The sequence below is a fragment of the Embiotoca jacksoni genome, unplaced genomic scaffold (genome assembly GCF_022577435.1).
Source record: "Embiotoca jacksoni isolate LCO1_2020_lvr unplaced genomic scaffold, fEmbJac1.0.p SCAF_2, whole genome shotgun sequence".
NCBI lineage: Eukaryota > Metazoa > Chordata > Actinopteri > Embiotocidae > Embiotoca > Embiotoca jacksoni.
The window spans coordinates 1292945-1311957 of NW_027185340.1; the positions used below are offsets into that span (position 1 = coordinate 1292945).

Consider the following 19013-nt stretch of genomic DNA (forward strand, 5'->3'; position numbering starts at 1 on the left):
AGAAGTATAAATCTGAAACAGCTATCCAGAACAGTGATCGCACAGTTTTAAGGCGTCAGCAAGCTGCTGCTGAAATACAGAGTATATTTATCTGCTTCTCAAAAGAGCAAGAGTCACCATGTTAGGTGTATTTGTAGCTGGTTGTAAATAATGGGTGTGAAGAATTGTTAAGAACGGTGAATGGCCTAAGAAATAAATAGTATACTGTTGATATCACTGACCATGATACATTTAAAAAAAGACATATCTCTGTATATATATGGCTATTTTTACATAACAATAGAAGAGAGAATCAAGTGACCTTCAACACCATAACGATAAGTATAAGTGGCTTATTGTTTGGTTTGAGTATTAAAGCAGAATTAAACGTCTACATCCGTCTGTGATGTTGTACATCGTGATTGTGGGAAATGTTTTTAGATTTTTCTAATCAACAATCAAATGAATAAGTACTGCCTTTCTTTTCCATGTTCATCATTTGCGTGTTTTGAACAAATGAAAAACAATAATTGCAACAAAATCTTTATTCTTTAATAATCTAAGTTACAATGTCGGCTCTGAGCAAAATGTCAAGAATGAAATGTTCTCGTCAGGACAGATCACAACAGGACTTTATCTCCTGTCTGGAATCAGAGAGCATTTTAAGCTTAAAGTATCATCACACGCAGCCTGCAGACAGAATCAAGGTGAGCGGAGACTGACAGGATAACTGATGATTGATGAGGAGAATCTCAATGCTGAGCAAATTTATTTCAAATTATTTGATAAGAGCTGCAGCATTAGAGATATCATCAACTTACACAGACATTAATCTACTCCTTGAGCTCGTGTTCTTTAAGGTGCTGATAATATCCCTTATTATCACTGTTTGATCAGAGACTATTTTATTCCTTCACGTCTCACCGGCTCTCGTTTCTGCTCCTGCGTGATTATACCGAAGACTCTGGGATCTGAATAGGAAACAACTTTTAAAATATATCTGGGGTTTTTGTAGGAGTCCTTTCTCTTTCAACCACGAACACTTTCCATCTCTCTGTGGTTGTTTTGTGTCTTTGAATTCATTTTGTGTCTGTTTATGTAATTTGATGTCTCCAATCATTTGTATGTCATTGTGCAGTTGTCTGTTTGTGGTTGTTTTGTGTCTCCAGTTATTTTATTGACTTCCCAGAAGAAGACGTTTACAGTCCCTTCAGAAGGAGGTTTTGATCCAAAGGCTCTCTCTCATTTTGGGCTGTTCAGCAATCAATCCATGATGTCAACCTAAAATCAAGGCCAACTTTATATTTGTTACACAAGCAGGACACATCTTGAAATCCCTGCAAGTATTTTATTTGTAAATGTTTTCTCACTGGCTCATCAAGTAATCCATCCGTGCTCGAGTTCAAAACCTCCATGTCCGTTATAACTCTGGATGAATATTGATTTGATTTAATGAGGCACCGATGCTGTCATCAAACAGCTGGCAGGGAGGGTTGCACCACAGCGGAAGCGCTGCGAACCAGGAACCACAGCAACCTCCTGATCTGGCGCAGAGCCGCCTGCGAACCACAACAGGTTTCCCACCCTGACTCCTACTTCCAGGGAAACATGGGGGGCTCTCCGAGCGTCGAGGTGCCGGGTGGGGGGACTGAAGGCTACCACGTCCTGCGGGTAAGAGCAGCTCTGCTGTCGAGGCGCGGTGACTGTGACCTCCTGTTAGCTGCAGAGGCTTCCTGCAGGCTGCAGCTAACAGGACTTCTCTCCTCAGGAACAGCCTGTTCAATATTTACATTTATGTCGTCATGCAGTTGAGGACATTTGATAAGGACCCTGAAGAGGAGTCACATCCGCAGATATATACAGAGCTGGTTGACCTGTCAGCTAGCTGTCAGTGCTTATGAAGGAAACCTGCAGCGACGCCCCGCTGTGATCGGAAGCTGCTCAGCATCCTGTTTCCACTTCTGAATGTGGAGCAGGAACTCTTCTGTTCTTCACCAGGTTATTCACATGTGAACATGCAGCTGTTAACATGAGGAGCCCATATCTCAGCTCTTTGGCTTCTCAGGATAAAACTACCGGCTGCTTGATGCAGAAAAACCGGTGTGGCAACTACTGGGACTTATGATGATGATGATGATGATGATGATGGGTGTGTGCCTCTCTTCAGAACATGCTGTGATTCAAAAATAAAAAGGGGGATGAAATCTCCGCTTTATGTTTCTATTTCTCATCCCTACTTTCATTATTGATTAATGTGCAAATTATTAATTTGCTAAATATTTTTTAAATTAATCATAAATAGTAAAACAAAATATTTTAAATTGTTGAAAATATCAATCAAACCTCTTAAAAGCCAAACTTGAAATGTGCAAATAGTTTGTTTTGATTAATGTAAATCTTCAATGATTATTCAAATACTTGATTAGCTGAATGGCTGAAAAATAATCACAAACTATTTTCATAATCAATAAATCTTTTTCAGTCATTTCTGATAAAACAAAAAGCTAAATATTTTCTGGTTCCTTTAGTTCTCAATGATGATAAACTCCTATTTAAATGAACTGGGTTGATAAAACAGGAGGAGCACCTCAGTGTAACCCAGCAACACGTATTAGTCTCTAAAATGACCATTTCAACATATTAACTATATAATTTAACATATAATATAATATATTGAAGCCATTTCAATATATTAACATGTCTCTCAATCAAAACTGAATAACAACTGAGCATCATAGTTCTTGTTAGATTGGGATGATGTTTTTGCCGAGCTGTTGTGTGATATCTAACGCGTCACGGTTGTTTGTTTTAATGTTGTGGCCGATCGATGTATATGTGTTTGTTTACTTTCTGTTGCATAAGCAGGATGATTCAGTTCCACTTATGATGGATTGTCTGGATGTTTACGGTTCATTTCCATCATACTAATCCTGGATGTTGTAACCTCACAAGACACATTATACTAGAATAGAGGTAAACCACATTTTGTCACTGACAACTTCTATTTTTCCTCCTTGGATGGATTCATTCTCATCTATCTACACTCTGCCTAATATCTTTTGGTTTTTAATTTGATCTTTATTAAAGCTACAGCATTTAATCTAATCCTCACCGTGGCAGATGTTGGCATTCCCTCAAATCACTTAGTGTTCGTTTCTTACCTTCTTGCTTTGGTTTTTCTGGTAATATTTCGTAGCTCCTGAGCTGATTACCATCTGACCACCTTATGCTGCAAACGTTTTGCAGGTGCAAGAGAATTCCCCCGGTCACCGTGCAGGACTGGAGCCATTCTTTGATTTTATCATCTCAATTTGTGACACTAGACTGGTAAGTTTCCTGTTCATAAAACATGTTCCTGCAGGTCTTAAGCATGATGATGAATTATTGAAATGTATTGTAATAGAATAAGGACAACGACACCCTGAAAGAGCTGCTGAAGATGAACGTGGAGCGGCCGATCAAGATGCTGTTGTACAGCAGCAAGTCGCTGGCTGTGAGGGAGACGGCCGTCACACCCAGCAGCCTGTGGGGCGGCCAGGGACTTCTGGGGGTCAGCATCCGCTTCTGCAGCTTCGAAGGAGCCAATGAAAATGTTTGGCACGTCTTGGTGAGTGTGGCGGTCTGACTGGAACTATATTTTTGAGGTATTCTCGTGACATGTTTTATACACGTTGTTTTGAGTCCAGGAAGTAGAACCAAACTCTCCTGCAGCCCTGGCTGGTTTGAGGGCTCACACCGACTACATCATCGGAGCCGACACCGTCATGAACGAGGTACCTGCTTCACAGATCGGTAGAAACGTTGAAAATCAAACCGGCAACGGGCTGACCTGGTGTGTATCTGTCCTCTTACAACAGAGCGAAGACCTGATCTCCCTCGTTGAAACCCACGAAGAGAAGGAGCTGAAGCTGTACGTTTACAACACGGACACAGACAACTGCCGCGAGGTGGTCATCACGCCCAACTCTGACTGGGGGGGAGAAGGCAGGTAGGACATTGTTCCAGAGAATGATCGACCCAGCTGGGCTCCTGTTGCCTGAAAAAGGTTGTGTTTATTTGATATTATTTGTTTGACTGTACGCACAGCGTTATAAAAGCACAATGTTAAAGGTGCTAACCTAATAGATCAATTAAAAATCAATCAAACATACCACAATATTAACAATAAAGCCTTATGAAATTGTGACATTTACAACCATTTGGTTTGTATGTTTGTAGGTTTTGTGTTATTTTGATATATTGGTTGAGAATGATAGAAGTTCAGAACAGAAGTCACCGACATGGAGGATTTGTTTCCGAGCCATTAGCTTCTCCCATCACGTAGTTCTCCTCAGGTTTGCTGTGTTTCTGTCTCAGTCTGGGATGTGGGATTGGCTACGGATACCTGCACAGGATTCCTACGTTGCCATTTGCAGAAGGCAAGAAGATTAGTTTCCCTGCACGGACTCCTGGTGAACCAGCGCCTTCACCTAAAGATGGCTTCACAGAGGTAGCATCTTCAAGAAATAACTGCATCTCGCTTTATTTTGATGTCATCCGGCTGAGAAGTGATTTTCTTTCCCAGGTCCATCTGTCTGCCGTCGTTCCAACTGTTCCTGTTGTTGTCTCGTCTTCTGCTTCGACTGGATTAGAGCGGTCTCTCTCCAGCTTGTCGGTCAGCTCGAACCCGACCGATGTCCTGAGCCATCTGCCAACAGGTGCACCGTCATCCCCGACTGTTTAAAAGGTCCCATATAGGTCCCTAAATATGTCTGTCCACGTGTGATTTAACAGGAACAGTTATGTTTTTCAGGAGCTCCTACCGTCCCGCTGCCGAACCAAGGAGCCGCCTCACAGAGCGTTGCACTGACGGTCAGTCCTGCTCCAACACCACCAGGTTGGTCAAATGTCGTTGGAGCCTGTAGCTCCTCCGCTGTGATGGTTTGTATGATTGTAAGTCTGCTACACGTCACACTGCCTTCATTTCTGTGGTCCAGGTCTGATGCCCCTCCTTGGAGGTCTTCCACCCATTCCTAATTTGCCAACTCTAAATGTCACCTTACCTGATGTGGGTCACGTGTTACCTCCTGGAGTTGGATTACAATATGCAGGTAGGGTTTTGTTCTCTGGACTGTGTTTTGGTTAAATTGTAATTATCATAACGGATTAAATCTGGTGGTTTTTTTGTTTGTTTTTTAAGAGTCCACAAATCACAGGAAAAGCTGAAAACCAAGGTTGAATTAATGGCACTGCAAAGTGTTCTCTGTTTAGCCGAAGCCTGATGTACTCCTGTCAGAGCTTCGCTTTAGGAACACGACAGTGACAACCAGCACTCCTGATCATTAAAACTAGTCGTCCATCAGAAACAGGTTTGACTTGTTCCTCCTTTTGTTAGTGGCCCTGAAGATAAATCCTTTCATGATGAAAATCCAGAGTAAACAAGACAAATCCACAGTCTTCTGTCTGTGCAAAAAAGTCCACAAGTGTAAATGAGCCTTTATACAAATTACAAAGAAATCCTTCAACTATAAAGCCATTTGTCCAACATTCCTTCCGGGGTTTCCTTATTGAGCTGCAGTGGAGGGACGATGACTCCAGATTCATTTCAGACTACTTTCTTGCACACAAACATAACTTACCTTTGTAAAGAATTAGAAAGGATCTCTTCAGGGCTCCTAAAAACAATGATTACACCAAGCAAACCGTTTCAATGCTCATCTGATCACATGACTGTTGTCTAAAACTTGAACTGGTGATCTTCTCTAAGTCAAAAAGAAAATAATGTAGTGTTCAGGAATTTGTGGTTAAAAAGATTCCAATTTAAAGTACAATCAACAAAAATATCTAGTAATAAAAATACTAAATATATTTAGCCAGTTCAATGAAGGGATTGTAAAAGCTTAAAATGCTGTTGAATGGAAGATTTTCTGTTGTACTCTGCAGGTCTTCCACCACTTCCTCCTCTCAACCTGCCGGCTGTCGTCCCCGCTGCGACGCTTCCTCCAGGCGGTGCTAACAGAGCGCCGGCCGTTACACCGGACACGGCACCTCCCTCCTCCACGGTCCAAATGAACAGTTCAAAGACCCCCAAGCCTTCATCAGTGACCACCTCTGGATCGATAAAGATCACGATGACTGTGGACTCATCTTAGCAGAGAGCACTGAGGATGGCAGCTTGCTCTCAAGGCCTTACAGGATAGAAGCAGTCCATCGGCTGCTCCACTCAGCCGTCAAATTGCTCCGACACACATCGTTATGATTGTACGAGCTCGGAGGAGATCCTGCAGCTTCACTGCTGGCCTCGTCATATGCAGCAAAACCCAGATTGTCCTGCAAAGGGTTTGTTAAAAGAAATACAGTCCGCCGTCTTCGGAGCAGTTTGTTGATGTTCAGCGAAGGGAAAAATAAGAATTAAATACTTTTAGAGAGTTCAAACTTACACCGTCGCAGAACAACTTGAAAATGATTTGACAACTCAGTATTAAGTGTGATAACTTTGCTAAAACAAAGTTGTTTAATGTGGAAAATGAGTTACTGTAATTCAGTATCTTTGTATCTATATGGGGTTTAAATTTGAGGTGATGAGGGGAAGGTGGAGCTGGAACTTGTACTACTGGAAGTTTTCCCTTTTGAAAAGCAGGTTTGCTGCAGCGTTGTGACCATTATGAAAGGGTTTTGTGAAAAACATAATTTGCACAGTGAGATATCATTACCTTGAATTAAACTGATGTATTTTCTTTACGTCAGCCTCTGGTTTTTCTCGTATCCTTGGTAGTACCAGAAAAAGGCCAGAAGGTGCCAGTATAATCTCAGACTGTACCCCATAATGTAAAAAGGGATTTATCAGGATGTGATCTATAATACCATTCAGTGGGAGAAAAAAAGTTTCCTGGCATTTATTATTCACTCTTAGCAGAACTGTACAATTTGTACCCGAAGTGGAACATACAGCCCTTGAAAAAGTAAGAGCAACGAAGCAGCAAAATGAAACCACTCCAGGAAACTAGTTTTACACTGGGAAAATTTAACTCTTTGAACATCTTCCTGCTGCAGCTCAAAATTTGAAAATTCACTTGTACAGCATATACAGTTTCCAATTTATCTGTTAATTAATATTCCTGCATAGGGTTTTATACATTGTAATTTTTCTACATTTGGTTACTTTGTGCATTAAACATAAGTAATCTGCCCCAACCTACATGACACTAGATGCCACTTGTATGCTACACGTTACATTCTCATGGCTAAGAAGTCAAATTAAAGCCTAACATTTGTGAAAAACAAAACATTTATCCAAATCAATAGTGAAATCTTTGTAGTTCTACTTAATGACATTTCTCTCCTCACAGTAAATTAACTTCTAGCAGCTGAATCATTTGCACCCTGGCAGGACCATGTTATTTAGTCTAAACGGCGGGCTGCCAAGTCTCCCTTCGGCCCTTTAAGGCTTTATCCATCTGCAACATCTGAACAGAGCGTCCAGTCACATTTTCTTCAAGGTACGCAGTCAGTTTCAGTGCTTTTGTCGGACCATCGAGAAGATCCATTTACCCATGTCCTTTAAAACTTCCCTTCACCGTCCCTCTGTTGATCAAGCCCTGGTAAACAAGTAGAAGCCTGGCACAGGTCAGAGGAGGCCAGGTGAGATCTCCCCACCTGTGTCCTGCTCCTTCTGTCGCTCCTCTCGCCAGCCCAAGCCTCTGAGGAGCTCTGCAGGCGCAACTTCAGTTGTCAGTTTTCCTTTCCGTCTCGGTTCAAAACTGTCAATATGAGATGATACTGGAGGAAGCTGGTCCTGAGCCAGCAGCACTCATCTGCAGATTTCCAGAGGAGCTCGATCTTCGCATGTGAGGGAGCAAGTAGGGGTCACTTCCCAGCTGGTGAACGTCGATCCGGTCCTCCTTCCTGTATGCCAAGCACCGCCTTATGAAGGCCTGAAGGGAGAGGAACCATTTTTAAAATAAACAATTAGTTTGAAGATGGAGTTTTCCTTGATAATACGTGACATTTTGAAAACCTCCTACCTTTGCTTCATTACTTGAAACAGGCTTTACAGGAAACTGAACATCGGTAGCTTTGAGTATGGTGTTCTCCTGCAGGATGTCCTGCTGTGACTGATTGTGTCCGAAAGGCTGAGAAAGAGGAAAGTCCTTTATCATCAGCAATGATACAAAACATAAAAAAAAAACCATTTAATAAAAATCTATTGTGCTCCTCACCTTTCTTCCATACAGACACTGGAAAAAGATGACACCCACTGACCACACATCCACCTTATTGGAGATCTTTGGAGGTTCTTTACCGACCACAAAACATTCAGGAGGCAAGTACCTGAAATGAGAATTACAAAGAAAAAAGAAGTTTACACATAAACAACCAGTGGTTGAAAGTAGAGGTACTTCAAGGTACTCGTACTATACTTTAACAGCAGTTCTGAGTGACATACTATACGTATTGCTACCTTTACAAATTTAAATGATGTGAATACTTCCTCCACGACTATAGATGCTTATATATGTGATGCACGTATAAGAGGAAGATTGTTTCTCACCAATAGGTCCCTGCACCCTGTGATGTCAGGTCCATCCCATCAACGCCATAGTTGTCGTCATCCATGATTTTGGAGAGACCAAAGTCAGTGATTTTGATTTCCCCACAGGCCGTGCCGTCCACCAACAAGATATTACCTTGTAATCAAAGAACATGAAGTCAGCACTAAAACCATGTTAATGTATTCATGCATCAGTTGTCCAGAAGGAAGGAACGTTTACCTGGTTTAAGGTCATAATGGATGATGGGGGGTTTGATTTCATTCAGGTATTTTAGTGCATTGACGATCTGCATGACTATGGATCGTGCCTCCTTCTCAGACATTAGCTTATGCTGCTTCAAGTAGAAATCCAAATCATTGCCCTCGCAATACTCCATAACGGTGCAAAACCTATCGAATGGATAAAAGGCTTATTATTAAGAATTACAGCCCACATGGAACAGAAACCCACTGAAAGGAGCTGGAAAACATGAAGTCACTAACGTGTCTGTGTCCAGTGAGAAGTAGTCGTAAAGTTTCACAATCCGGGGATGGACCAGCTCCTTGTGTATTCTGTATTCTCGACATGCATGCCTGTGGAAAGGTGTTTCATGAAGATGTTTATACTACTAACCAGAGGAGGAAGGTGCTGTATTCTGCACTGATAGCCGAGCATTGAGGACACCGGGATAGGTTTTGTAAGAATGCCACAACAATCCAAATCCATAATTACATGTTGCAGGTGAGGTTACATATTTCCACGTGGGTCAACATACTTGTGATAGTTCTCCTTCTTCTCTTCTCTCCAGTTCTTGTTAAGTTGGTGGATCTTCACAGCAGCATATCGTTGTTCAATCAAGTCAAACGCCTGAACAACAACACAAAAGGTCGGCTTATACTGACACTCAAATCAGAGTTGTTTTTGTGTTGTAAATTATAGCGTCAAGACTTCATAGCTTACCTTGTAAACTTCACTGAAGCCGCCTCTCCCCAGAAGATACAGGAGCAGATATCGTTCATTCAGCGTTGGGTGATCTTTAAATCTTGAAATGAAAAATATACAAATGTGCCAATGACAGGTTTTACTATTTAATATTACTACTATGGTTGAGGCTACTAGCCTCGTGTGCACATCATCATGCTCCAACACAGTATCTGTCAAGGAAATTGCTGACGACTCACTGGGAGCTGTCTTCATTATTTATTCTCTTCAGCTCCCGAATGTGAAGGTTGCGCACTCTCTCCAGACGCTCCAGCTCTGCCTGGATCTCAGCTTCTTCCTATAAATGATTCAAACACACCAACGAACAGAAGGAAGTTCAGATTCCTGACGACAAGTAGAGGAGTTCATCCAAACCCACTAGAACACAGATTACTAGTCCTGAATTAAATATTCAGGGCTGACTTGGTACAGTCTGTCAAGGGCTTCCTCTGATGCTTATTCATCAAGACAACAATGAATTAATCAACCAATTACAGGCTCACTCTGCCCATTAGCTGATTCATACAGAAGGAACAGTTGTTTCATTCAGGGCACAAGAAAAGCCTGAATATGTTCAATTGTTCTCACATAGAAGATTTTCTCCATTCAAAAAATTACTGACATTAACTTTACAAATTCTAAGCTGTGAAAAAAAGAAAGAAAAAAAGGCTTTATTATTATATTGTGGCTTCTGGATAAAATTATTAACTTATGAAGGAGTTAATACGTAATGCCTTGTGACTGTACTGTACATAAAAACACTGGATGAATGATAAAATGTTCTATTAAATTATTGCTGCTTCTGTTTACCAGCTTCAGTATTTAACAAACCTTCTTCAGATGTCCAAGTCGCAGTTTGAAGATCTCTTCCTGTTCATGGTACTCTGCTAGTGTCAGCCTTTTCAGAATGAGAGAAACGTTGGAAGAAAAATTGTAGCATTTGCTTGAATTAACAGTCTCTATGTTTTTGCACAGATTACTACTTTAAATTTAATATTATGCTGCCTTTGGCTGTTAATAGTTGTTTTACAACTGGTGAAGATACAAGAGCACAAGGCCAAAAGCAACAGAGTTTTAAACGGTGTCTTGGCCGAGGGAACTACTGGTGCATTAATAACATACAAAGTCTTGTACTTACAGCTGAGGTAGGCTGGGTTTTAGAAAAGGATCACTTTCTGCTCCATTCACTGCCTTGGTTTTGCGTTGCTTTGGCTCTGAGTTTGTGGTTGGTGCCTGGGAGTTGCTGGAGGTTGAGGGTTTCCTCTTGGCTAGGAGTTTTCTCTGCCTCTCAATATCCTCTCTCTGTTGATTTATCCACTCTTGCTGTCTGCCGATGGACATGGAATCAGAACGTACACGTATATAGATTTTTTTTTTTCCCCCATTTATATTCGTGACTCAAAATAAATATCTACAACTATTATCAAAGCTGGACAGTTTCTTTTAGGGCTGCACCCAAATTAGAATTTTTTTTTTTCAAGTTGAATCTAATATTTGAAATATTTCAATAAAGTCTGCAAATCTTTTTGGGTACCTGTCATTCCGTTATCCTGTATTTCTCGGTGTACAATGATACGACAATAATAATGATAAATAAACAAATATAAATCCGTTTTGAAAACATAAGGATCAAATCCATCTTTCTCAGAGTCATGAGGTGTCAGAGTTGGCCAAGAAAAAGAAGCCTGAGCTGTACAACCGCTAACAGGGTACTCCTGAAATAAGGAGTGCCACTGTTAAAATAAATTAAGTTTGAATTAAAGAAAATTATCAATAGATTTATGGCACAAAAACAATCATAAAGGTTCTCACTTGACTAGGTTTTGGAAGGCGTAGCCATCTGTCCACTGCTCTGTGAATGAGGCCCCGTGTCTCACGGTAGTGAAATGGCCCAAACGTAGTCTGTCCTGCATGCTCTTCTCCCGACACGCCTGCTTCTCCTGGGTGCTCTGAAGAACAACATACAATACAAGGTTTGCATATGCACATAAAAGTTGATCATAAAGGGTACAGACTAAAAACACCTTTACCTTTTCTATAAGCAGCTTCTTGCTCATGGTGATGCATTTATTCAAGCGTTCCTTGAATTTTTCAAGTAATTTTTGTTGTTCATCTATCTGTCTCCTGAGATCACAGTTTGCCTATTAAGCAGAAACAAAGATTATATCAGCAGTCATACACATTACCTCGTATTTCCAATCCACCAAAATATTAAACATCTTGAAAATATTTGTACAATGTTGGAAGGTCACATAAAAATCGTTTTTTTTTATTTACTATAAAAAAATGATCTACTTTTGCACGACAGTAATATCACAGTCTCGTCAGGCCTTCCTTTAAGGTAGTAAACAGAAAGGTTTTCTTCTCACCCGTAGCAAGTCATCTATTCTTCCCTCCTTCTTCTCAAGGTCTAGATTCTTAGTGCTTTCAAGGGCAGCCAGTTTCAACACTGTAAGGTCAGTCTGGAGCAGAAAACAGCAAAACATGTTGTTCAAAAGTTGCTCAGGAATCTCAATCATGTTTCAGAACGATTACAAGAAGCCTTTGGTGTCCAACCGTCCTCCCCCTCACCTGAACAAATTTGACTGCTAGTTGCTTTGGATGCGTCATGTGGTCCCCAAAAGACAGACTAGTAGGAGATGAGCTATTTTGTCGAACCTGCAACGGAAGAGACGTCATTTCTTTTAGGACAGGTCGACAGCAGATGGAGATTCTGACTCCAAGTTTTGGTGTAACTTACAGCAGCGCCCTGAGCAGAGTGGGAATGTGAGTTCTGGGGCGAACGAATCACTGGTGGGAGACCTCTCACAGGACTGGACCCATTTCCTCCCTGGAACTTTAGGACAGAGAGGACAAGTGACATCGCTGCCTAACATCTGGCAACAGCACACCTGCCAGTGGTCTCTTTACTTTCACAGTAGTGCTGTTGTCTTACACGCAGGAAATAAATGATGCCTTAGATGTTTAACAAAGACTAATAAAGCAAACATTATTCACTCAGCACTTCCTTTTAATGAGCAACATCTGATACAAACTCAAACTTACGTCAAAATAATCACTTATTTTGGGTCCTCGCACAATTGATTTTCCTGTCAAGAGAAAAGGAGGAAAACAGTGTTGTGATTCACCGAATACTGAAATAAACAAAAGTCAAAAATATATCCAGTTTAACAAAAAGACAGGAACCTTGGCTGCTTTCTGACTGGATCTCAGGTTTCCTTTTTCTGCCTCTGGTTGTTTCAGACTGTTTCTTCTCCGGGGTCTGAAAGAGAAATTATATTTCATAACATCAAGACTTGGGCTGCTGCTATGTCATCTATATAGTGGCATCTATTTTGCTCCTATGTGCTAATCAATAAATAATCATGATCTATATCTTGGCAGAGTTAATATGGGTGATTTTACAGATTTAGTTTTGATTGAAGTTACAAATCAGATGTATTTTTTCAGCAACTACCCGACATTGGTGATCTGAAATCATCAGAATCTAATCAAAAGTCGCGATATGTCTACAATTAGTTTTGGAACAATAAACTCATATTCTGAATAATTTAAAAACAACTGCCTTGTAAAGGGGGGCAGTATTTAAATGTAATGATTTGTAAATCAAATGTTTTGCTGCCTTTAATTGTCAATAACTTTCGAAATAATATTTTCACCTCAGAAAGAGTTCTCGCACAAGCCTTTTTATTTTTTGTTTGAATATGACATTTTGTTTGTTTCACATCATGACTTGACCTTGAGGGATCACCGCAAACTGCAGGGTGGAGCGATGTTAACCACAGACAAAAATCCAAATAGTAACAGATGTTATGGGATAACTATTAATTTTTCAGATCTGATTATATACCCACCGAATAAGCAGGAGAACTTCCCCTTTTCACATCAGACCCCTGTTAAAAGAGAAAGGAAAGACCATGTGGAGGTAAACACCAGATTCTGTTTGCAAGATGGTGATAAAATATCTGTTACGTCAGTACTTCATAACAGTCTCTAACAGCACATTGACAGACTTTACATGATTTTTTTCGAACACATACAACAACCCAGGTTCCTAATGAGCAGGTTTGCTTCTGAGTTGAGGAGTAAGTCAAACCTCGGGTCATTGCCACTAATTAACTGGGTTCTGTTCCACAGTAAGAAAGAAGTTGGCTGGAAAAGCTTTGCAAGCAAAATGGATAAAAACAATATGCAGTATACTATGTTTATTGGAAAAGTCAAGGATGACAGATCTGGTCCATGTAAATGTAGTCAGTGCCGACAGGTTTGGAGCTGTACCTCTGACTCCTTGTCACTTGAGGATCCTAGACTTCCAAAACTGTGATTTGAACATTCATTATTGGTCAATCCCTGAAAGACACGAACAAAACAATGTTCAGATAATAAATAACTACGTATAAAACTGCAAGAAATCCCTCATATTTCAACTATTTATAACATTGAAAGATTGGTGTAAGTGACATTGCTAAATACGGACTCACTTTGGTTCCCCCACTTGTGCTGCCCGTGCTCCCCCCTGTGCTGCCGCCGACCCCGCCCATGAAACGTGCCTCCAGCAGCTCCTGTCTCCGGGGGTCCAGGCTGTGCAGCTCCTCCATGGTGCCTGAGAGGATTAGCAACAAGTCACAGTACGTCTGTTATTCAAGGATCCACTTCAACGAAGCTTTTGAATGCCCATTCTAGAGCAGAGGACACAGCAGCAGTGAATTTAATAGCAGAGTTATGATTAATGTGACTTCGCCTAAATCCTGACAGGTGATAGTATTTTGGTCTAGACCAGAATATAGGCCAAGACTAAATTGATGCCAATTCCCTGGTATAAGACAGGGTTCACTATATAACTATTAATCTAATTCAAGGGACAGGTTTAGAGGTAATAGGCTTTAATGTGGCACAAACATAATTATCATGAGAGTCCATGAGCAATGTTTCAACTGCCAGGCAATGCTGAATAAAAGCTCCCTGTGGGATTGATACAGGAGCTCCGTGGGCTGCAGACTAAACCTGGGCTTTAATGAGACAACCATTTTGAAAGGGGAATGGAGTCTTGGCACTGCAACCATGGTTATAACAGGTAGGGATTTTAAAAATCCATTTAAAAAAAAAAAACAACAACAACATTACACTATGAAAAACTCTGATATGTTAATAATCATGGCAGCTAGAAATAAAGCCTGCATGTAGTCAAAGATTATAAATGTGCAATAAATATAGGCAAACATTATTACTCTTTAAAGCCACCTGCTTATCAACTATTACAGCTGCCTATGTAGCTCGTCCAACAATTAACTGCACTGTAGTAGTTTGAAAAGGGCAGATTGGAAATTGTGTATGTTATAAAACAACACTTCCAAAAGGCACAACTCCAGCTGATCGTAAGGGACATGAACACATCTCAGCTGTGCAAAAGAGAAGAAACACAGAAGTAACAGATGAAGAAATAATAAAACTTCTATATTGAGGGGAACAATAGTTGTAATCAGAATGTGGTTGACTTAAAAGCCCACCATAAATTGATCTAATGTCAATTTCCCTACTTAACGAATGCAATTTAAAAATAAAACGCAGACATCGTTTCATATTTAAAAGCAGTCATCCTAGAAATGGACTTAATTTAGACCCAGAGTTGTGTTGTCCAGCAGAGAAAAAAGTATTTGTATTAATCGCAAAACAAACAGTAATCTATAATATCATCCACTGCAAAAATATTGTCAGCCATTAAGTTGTAATAGATCGAGTACAGCAGACCTGCCAAGTAATACTGACTAAGGACCATTTTGAAGATAAGCACAACATAGATGTGCAAGTAAGTGTCAAAAACAAAAAGCATGCCGCCATTTATTAAAAATCCTTTTTAATATAGAATTAACATTGTGGACAAAATATATTTATACCTTAGAGTTAAAAAACTATTAACAAATCAACATAACAAGCCTAATATCATACCAGGTTCCAGACAACCAACTATACACTATAAAAAGAAAATAACCACCATGGTTATGTTTTGGACAAATATTAAATTAAGTTTAGAAATGTCTTACTCCTTATGTGTATTCATTAATAACCTTAACAAGTCGTAAAAAGCCACATTCACTGACACTTTTGATGACCATTTACACTTTGGACATGGATATGAAGCGGCAGTTCACCACACGGGCAAAACAAATGTAAGTCACAGTCAGCACTTGTCTAACTGAACTTTGATTATCAGAAACACAAAATTGACTCAAAAGATAAGAGCTTTACATCATAAATTATTATGAGAAGAAGCGGTCAAAGTAAACTACAGTTTACCAACTGTTTTACTGACAACTCCTAAAAGTCACAAACAATCACTGCCCTCCGGTGCTTCAAGACATTTGTGTCCTAATAGGACAAATCTTACCAACAATAAAGCATCCAGTCTGTCTCCTCTTTCTAAGAAACAACCAAGTATGCTTGTCACATTTCTGAAGATGGGACTTTGACTTTCAATCTATTTTGCTGAAGTAATTTCCAGCACCGCGGCCTGTTTACTGTGACATGAAGTTTGCACCAATTTGAGAGCAAAAAGCAGCTCACAAAGAATGTTTGTGTCGTCCCCCCCCCGTCATTAATCATAAACACTACTTTATTTCTCTACACAGCAGTACATTTGTAGGCCTGTTACACATCTGCTTTATTTCCAAACTATTTATATGAATGCCACAAGTTTCACCTGTCACCTCACTACAGCTTGATTAGCTACTGAAACTCATGCAGAGACTAAATGACTACACGGTATGTTCGTTGTTGTTAATTATAATTTCAACATAAGCATCACTGCAAGATCTTCTAAAAGCAGTTGTTATAGGTGATCAACCAGCTTCATTTAACTTTGATAATAATACCTATAAAGACCATTAACTTTGTGACAATCAGTAGCTTTAAAACCTTTTCTATTGCTGCTTTTGAGTCCAATTTTAGTCTGGCTGAGAATGATCCATAACCATATCTACATTTCACTCAGACTATTTTTGCCAGTTTTATGTCATAAATACACATGAGCTGCTTCTCACAGATTTCCTTTTGTTTCAAACATGAAGGCCTCCGTGCACAACTATTATCTATATCCAAGCCCCTGCAGGAGGAAGTGGTTGAACCCTTACAGCTCTGGCTGTCATTTTAACTCCATGCTGCTCTGCAGAGTGACCACCTGTTTATGACAGACACTTACAAAGTCTTACAAAAAGAAAAGTCTCTGGGTGGACTTCCTCCACCGGAGTTCATTCAGTCAGTCACCGGCAACTTAAACCAAAAACAAAAAGAAATGCACAGAGAATAGAGTGGCAGGGTTCAATATTTACAAGTGTCCTACTGATGTAGGCAGCCATTACTCATTCAGTGTGTGAAACACTGATAATACAAAAGACAGAGAAGCTCCATCGATGTCCAAAGCTGAGTGAAGTCCTCCATCATTAGTTATCCAGTGAAGCATGAGAACACTAAGTTATGTATCTTGGTGAGCCTGCAGGTTTGTGGGTCATCTTCACCAAACACGTAGTGATCCTAACTTGGAGCAAAGAGGTCACACAAGGCGACCACACATCTCACATCCTCACATCCTTACATCCTCACATCCTTACATCCTCACATCCTTACATCCTCACATCCTCAGATCCTTAGATCCTCACATCCTCACATCCTTACATCCTTAGATCCTCACATCCTTAGATCCTTAGATCCTTACATCCTCACATCCTCATATCCTTACATCCTTAGATCCTCACATCCTTACATCCTTAGATCCTTAGATCCTTACATCCTCACATCCTTACATCCTTAGATCCTCACATCCTCATATCCTTACATCCTTAGATCCTTACATCCTCACATCCTTACATCCTTAGATCCTCACATCCTTACATCCTTACATCCTCACATCCTTAGCTCCTTACATCCTCACATCCTTAGATCCTCACATCCTTAGCTCCTTACATCCTCACATCCTCACATCCTTACATCCTCACATCCTTACATCCTCACATCCTCAGCTCCTTAGATCCTCACATCCTTACATCCTCACATCCTTAGATCCTCACATCCTCACATCCTTAGCTCCTTAGATCCTCACATCCTTACATCCTCACATCCTTAGATCCTCACATCCTCAGCAGCTATAGTGAAAGGGAGATCTTTAGAAACACACACAGATGCATTGAAGACACAAGCAGCCCGTTAACAGAAGATATTACACCATGATGACGACAAATACACGTGAAGACATGTAAACAAGTCAGGAAACAAAGGATGGCTGCGGTGCACATCGACACGTCTCCAGTCCAGAGAAATAAACGTTGTCCGGTAGAAACTGCTTGATTTCTGCAGCTGCATTAACCGATTCATCTCCACGTTTAACGGTCACCGGGCGGCTGTTGGCTCCGGTAACGGCAGCCCGTTAAATGGAGGATGTCCCCCGCGACAGCAGCGGAGACGTTTCTGCTCTCGCAAAGGTTTTTTTTTTTATTTTATTTTTTTTGATCGCCATCGTGCTCGTATTTGTCTCAGGTTGCTGCTCCCGGCCCGGTGGACACGAACACCGGCCCGGTGGACAGGGACACCGGCCCGGTGGACAGGGACACCGGCCCGGTGGACAGAAACACCGGCCTGTGTCTCCCCGGCTACCAGCTAACCAAACGGGCTCACTGGACTTCGGAGCCGACGCGGTTCCGTACCGTTAGCTAACCAGCAGGTTTTCACCACCGAGATTTTTTTTTTTTTTTATTTATTTTTGTTCGGTCATTTTAACACAATTCCCTTTAGTTTTGCACAAAATGCCCCCAAACCAAACAAGTATCAAAGACACCCGCGTCTCCACCGCTCCAGGTACCTTCCCGGGCCTTCACCACCGCCGCGGTCCGCTGCTGAAAACACGGTCGGTGCTGGGGACGTGGAGCGCTGGGACCAAAGATGGCGGCCCCTCCAAACTTCCACTACTTTGGATACTCATCAAGCTACTTTTCGTGTGTCGGTGCTGCGGCGCTCGCGGCTCGTCTCTCACCGCGCACCGAGCAACGAACCCGGGCGGCGGAGCGGAGTTGTTCCTGCGACCGGCGCGCCGACTGCCACCGAAGTGGAAAATGTCTAAATCGTGTTTTTTTTTGTTGTTGTTGTTTTGTTTGAGGGCACAAACCTCCTCGCGCACCTCAGCTCCGGGTCAGGCTCCGTCTTCAAGTGCTTCCGATGAAACGTCACGCCTCGTGCGCAACATTCTTATCGCGAGGGCGATACATTTCTTTCTCGTCGTCATGGCAACGTTAAACAACTTTTTTTTTTTTTTTTTAATTAGTATTCACGACACGATGAGCCGCGCAAGTCATATTTTGAGAGCAAATAGTTTGACCGATAGTGGAAATTTAAGATGTTCCCAGATGTTTTCATAATCCAGTGAGTTTTCAGTACATTAAAAAGTTATGGACACACATTTCCCCTTAAAGAAAAACAATTTAAACATGATAAATATAAAGGTGATAGTTTTGACTCTGCTCACAGTTTTAGACAGTATATGAAATTATTTGACATAAT

The 19013-nt window shown here is 41.0% G+C and overlaps 2 protein-coding genes across 4 annotated transcripts; one reads left to right on the forward strand and one right to left on the reverse strand.

The window, feature by feature from the left end:
• Positions 1–1473: 1473 nt before the first annotated feature.
• On the forward strand, positions 1474–6699 carry LOC138200858 (Golgi reassembly-stacking protein 2-like). Of its 3 annotated transcripts, XM_069153804.1 has the most exons (11): positions 1474–1650; positions 1788–2952; positions 3226–3306; positions 3383–3586; positions 3666–3752; positions 3837–3967; positions 4336–4468; positions 4544–4676; positions 4772–4855; positions 4956–5069; positions 5902–6699. In XM_069153804.1, exons 4-11 carry the CDS (start codon positions 3419–3421, stop codon positions 6108–6110), a joined length of 1059 nt encoding a protein of 352 aa, XP_069009905.1. In that variant the 5' UTR covers positions 1474–1650; positions 1788–2952; positions 3226–3306; positions 3383–3418; the 3' UTR covers positions 6111–6699. The 3 variants fall into 3 exon arrangements, with proteins under 3 accessions (XP_069009905.1, XP_069009903.1, XP_069009902.1); XM_069153802.1 differs by lacking the exon at positions 1788–2952; XM_069153801.1 differs by lacking the exon at positions 1788–2952 and having other exon boundaries at positions 3666–3967.
• A 140-nt stretch (positions 6700–6839) lies between these two features.
• Positions 6840–18661, reverse strand: tlk1a (tousled-like kinase 1a). Its single transcript, XM_069153797.1, is given in 24 exon segments — positions 6840–7892; positions 7983–8090; positions 8178–8289; positions 8510–8645; positions 8730–8899; positions 8993–9082; positions 9265–9356; positions 9450–9531; positions 9671–9768; positions 10302–10368; positions 10609–10797; positions 11283–11419; positions 11501–11611; positions 11840–11932; positions 12042–12128; positions 12211–12306; positions 12516–12559; positions 12657–12732; positions 13325–13363; positions 13749–13820; positions 13952–14073; positions 18319–18355; positions 18357–18395; positions 18397–18661. Coding segments are annotated over 24 exon segments (2310 nt in total). The 5' UTR covers positions 18439–18661; the 3' UTR covers positions 6840–7721.
• Between the last annotated feature and the right edge of the window lie 352 nt (positions 18662–19013).

Bases quoted from the DNA above. Each gene is read 5' to 3' on its own strand.
- LOC138200858 (XM_069153801.1), top strand. From the start codon at position 1,588: ATGGGGGGCTCTCCGAGCGTCGAGGTGCCGGGTGGGGGGACTGAAGGC. The intron at 3,587-3,665 runs GTGAGTGTGGCG...TTTTGAGTCCAG, and splicing joins AAAATGTTTGGCACGTCTTG to GAAGTAGAACCAAACTCTCC. The intron at 4,856-4,955 runs GTTGGTCAAATG...TCTGTGGTCCAG, and splicing joins TCCTGCTCCAACACCACCAG to GTCTGATGCCCCTCCTTGGA.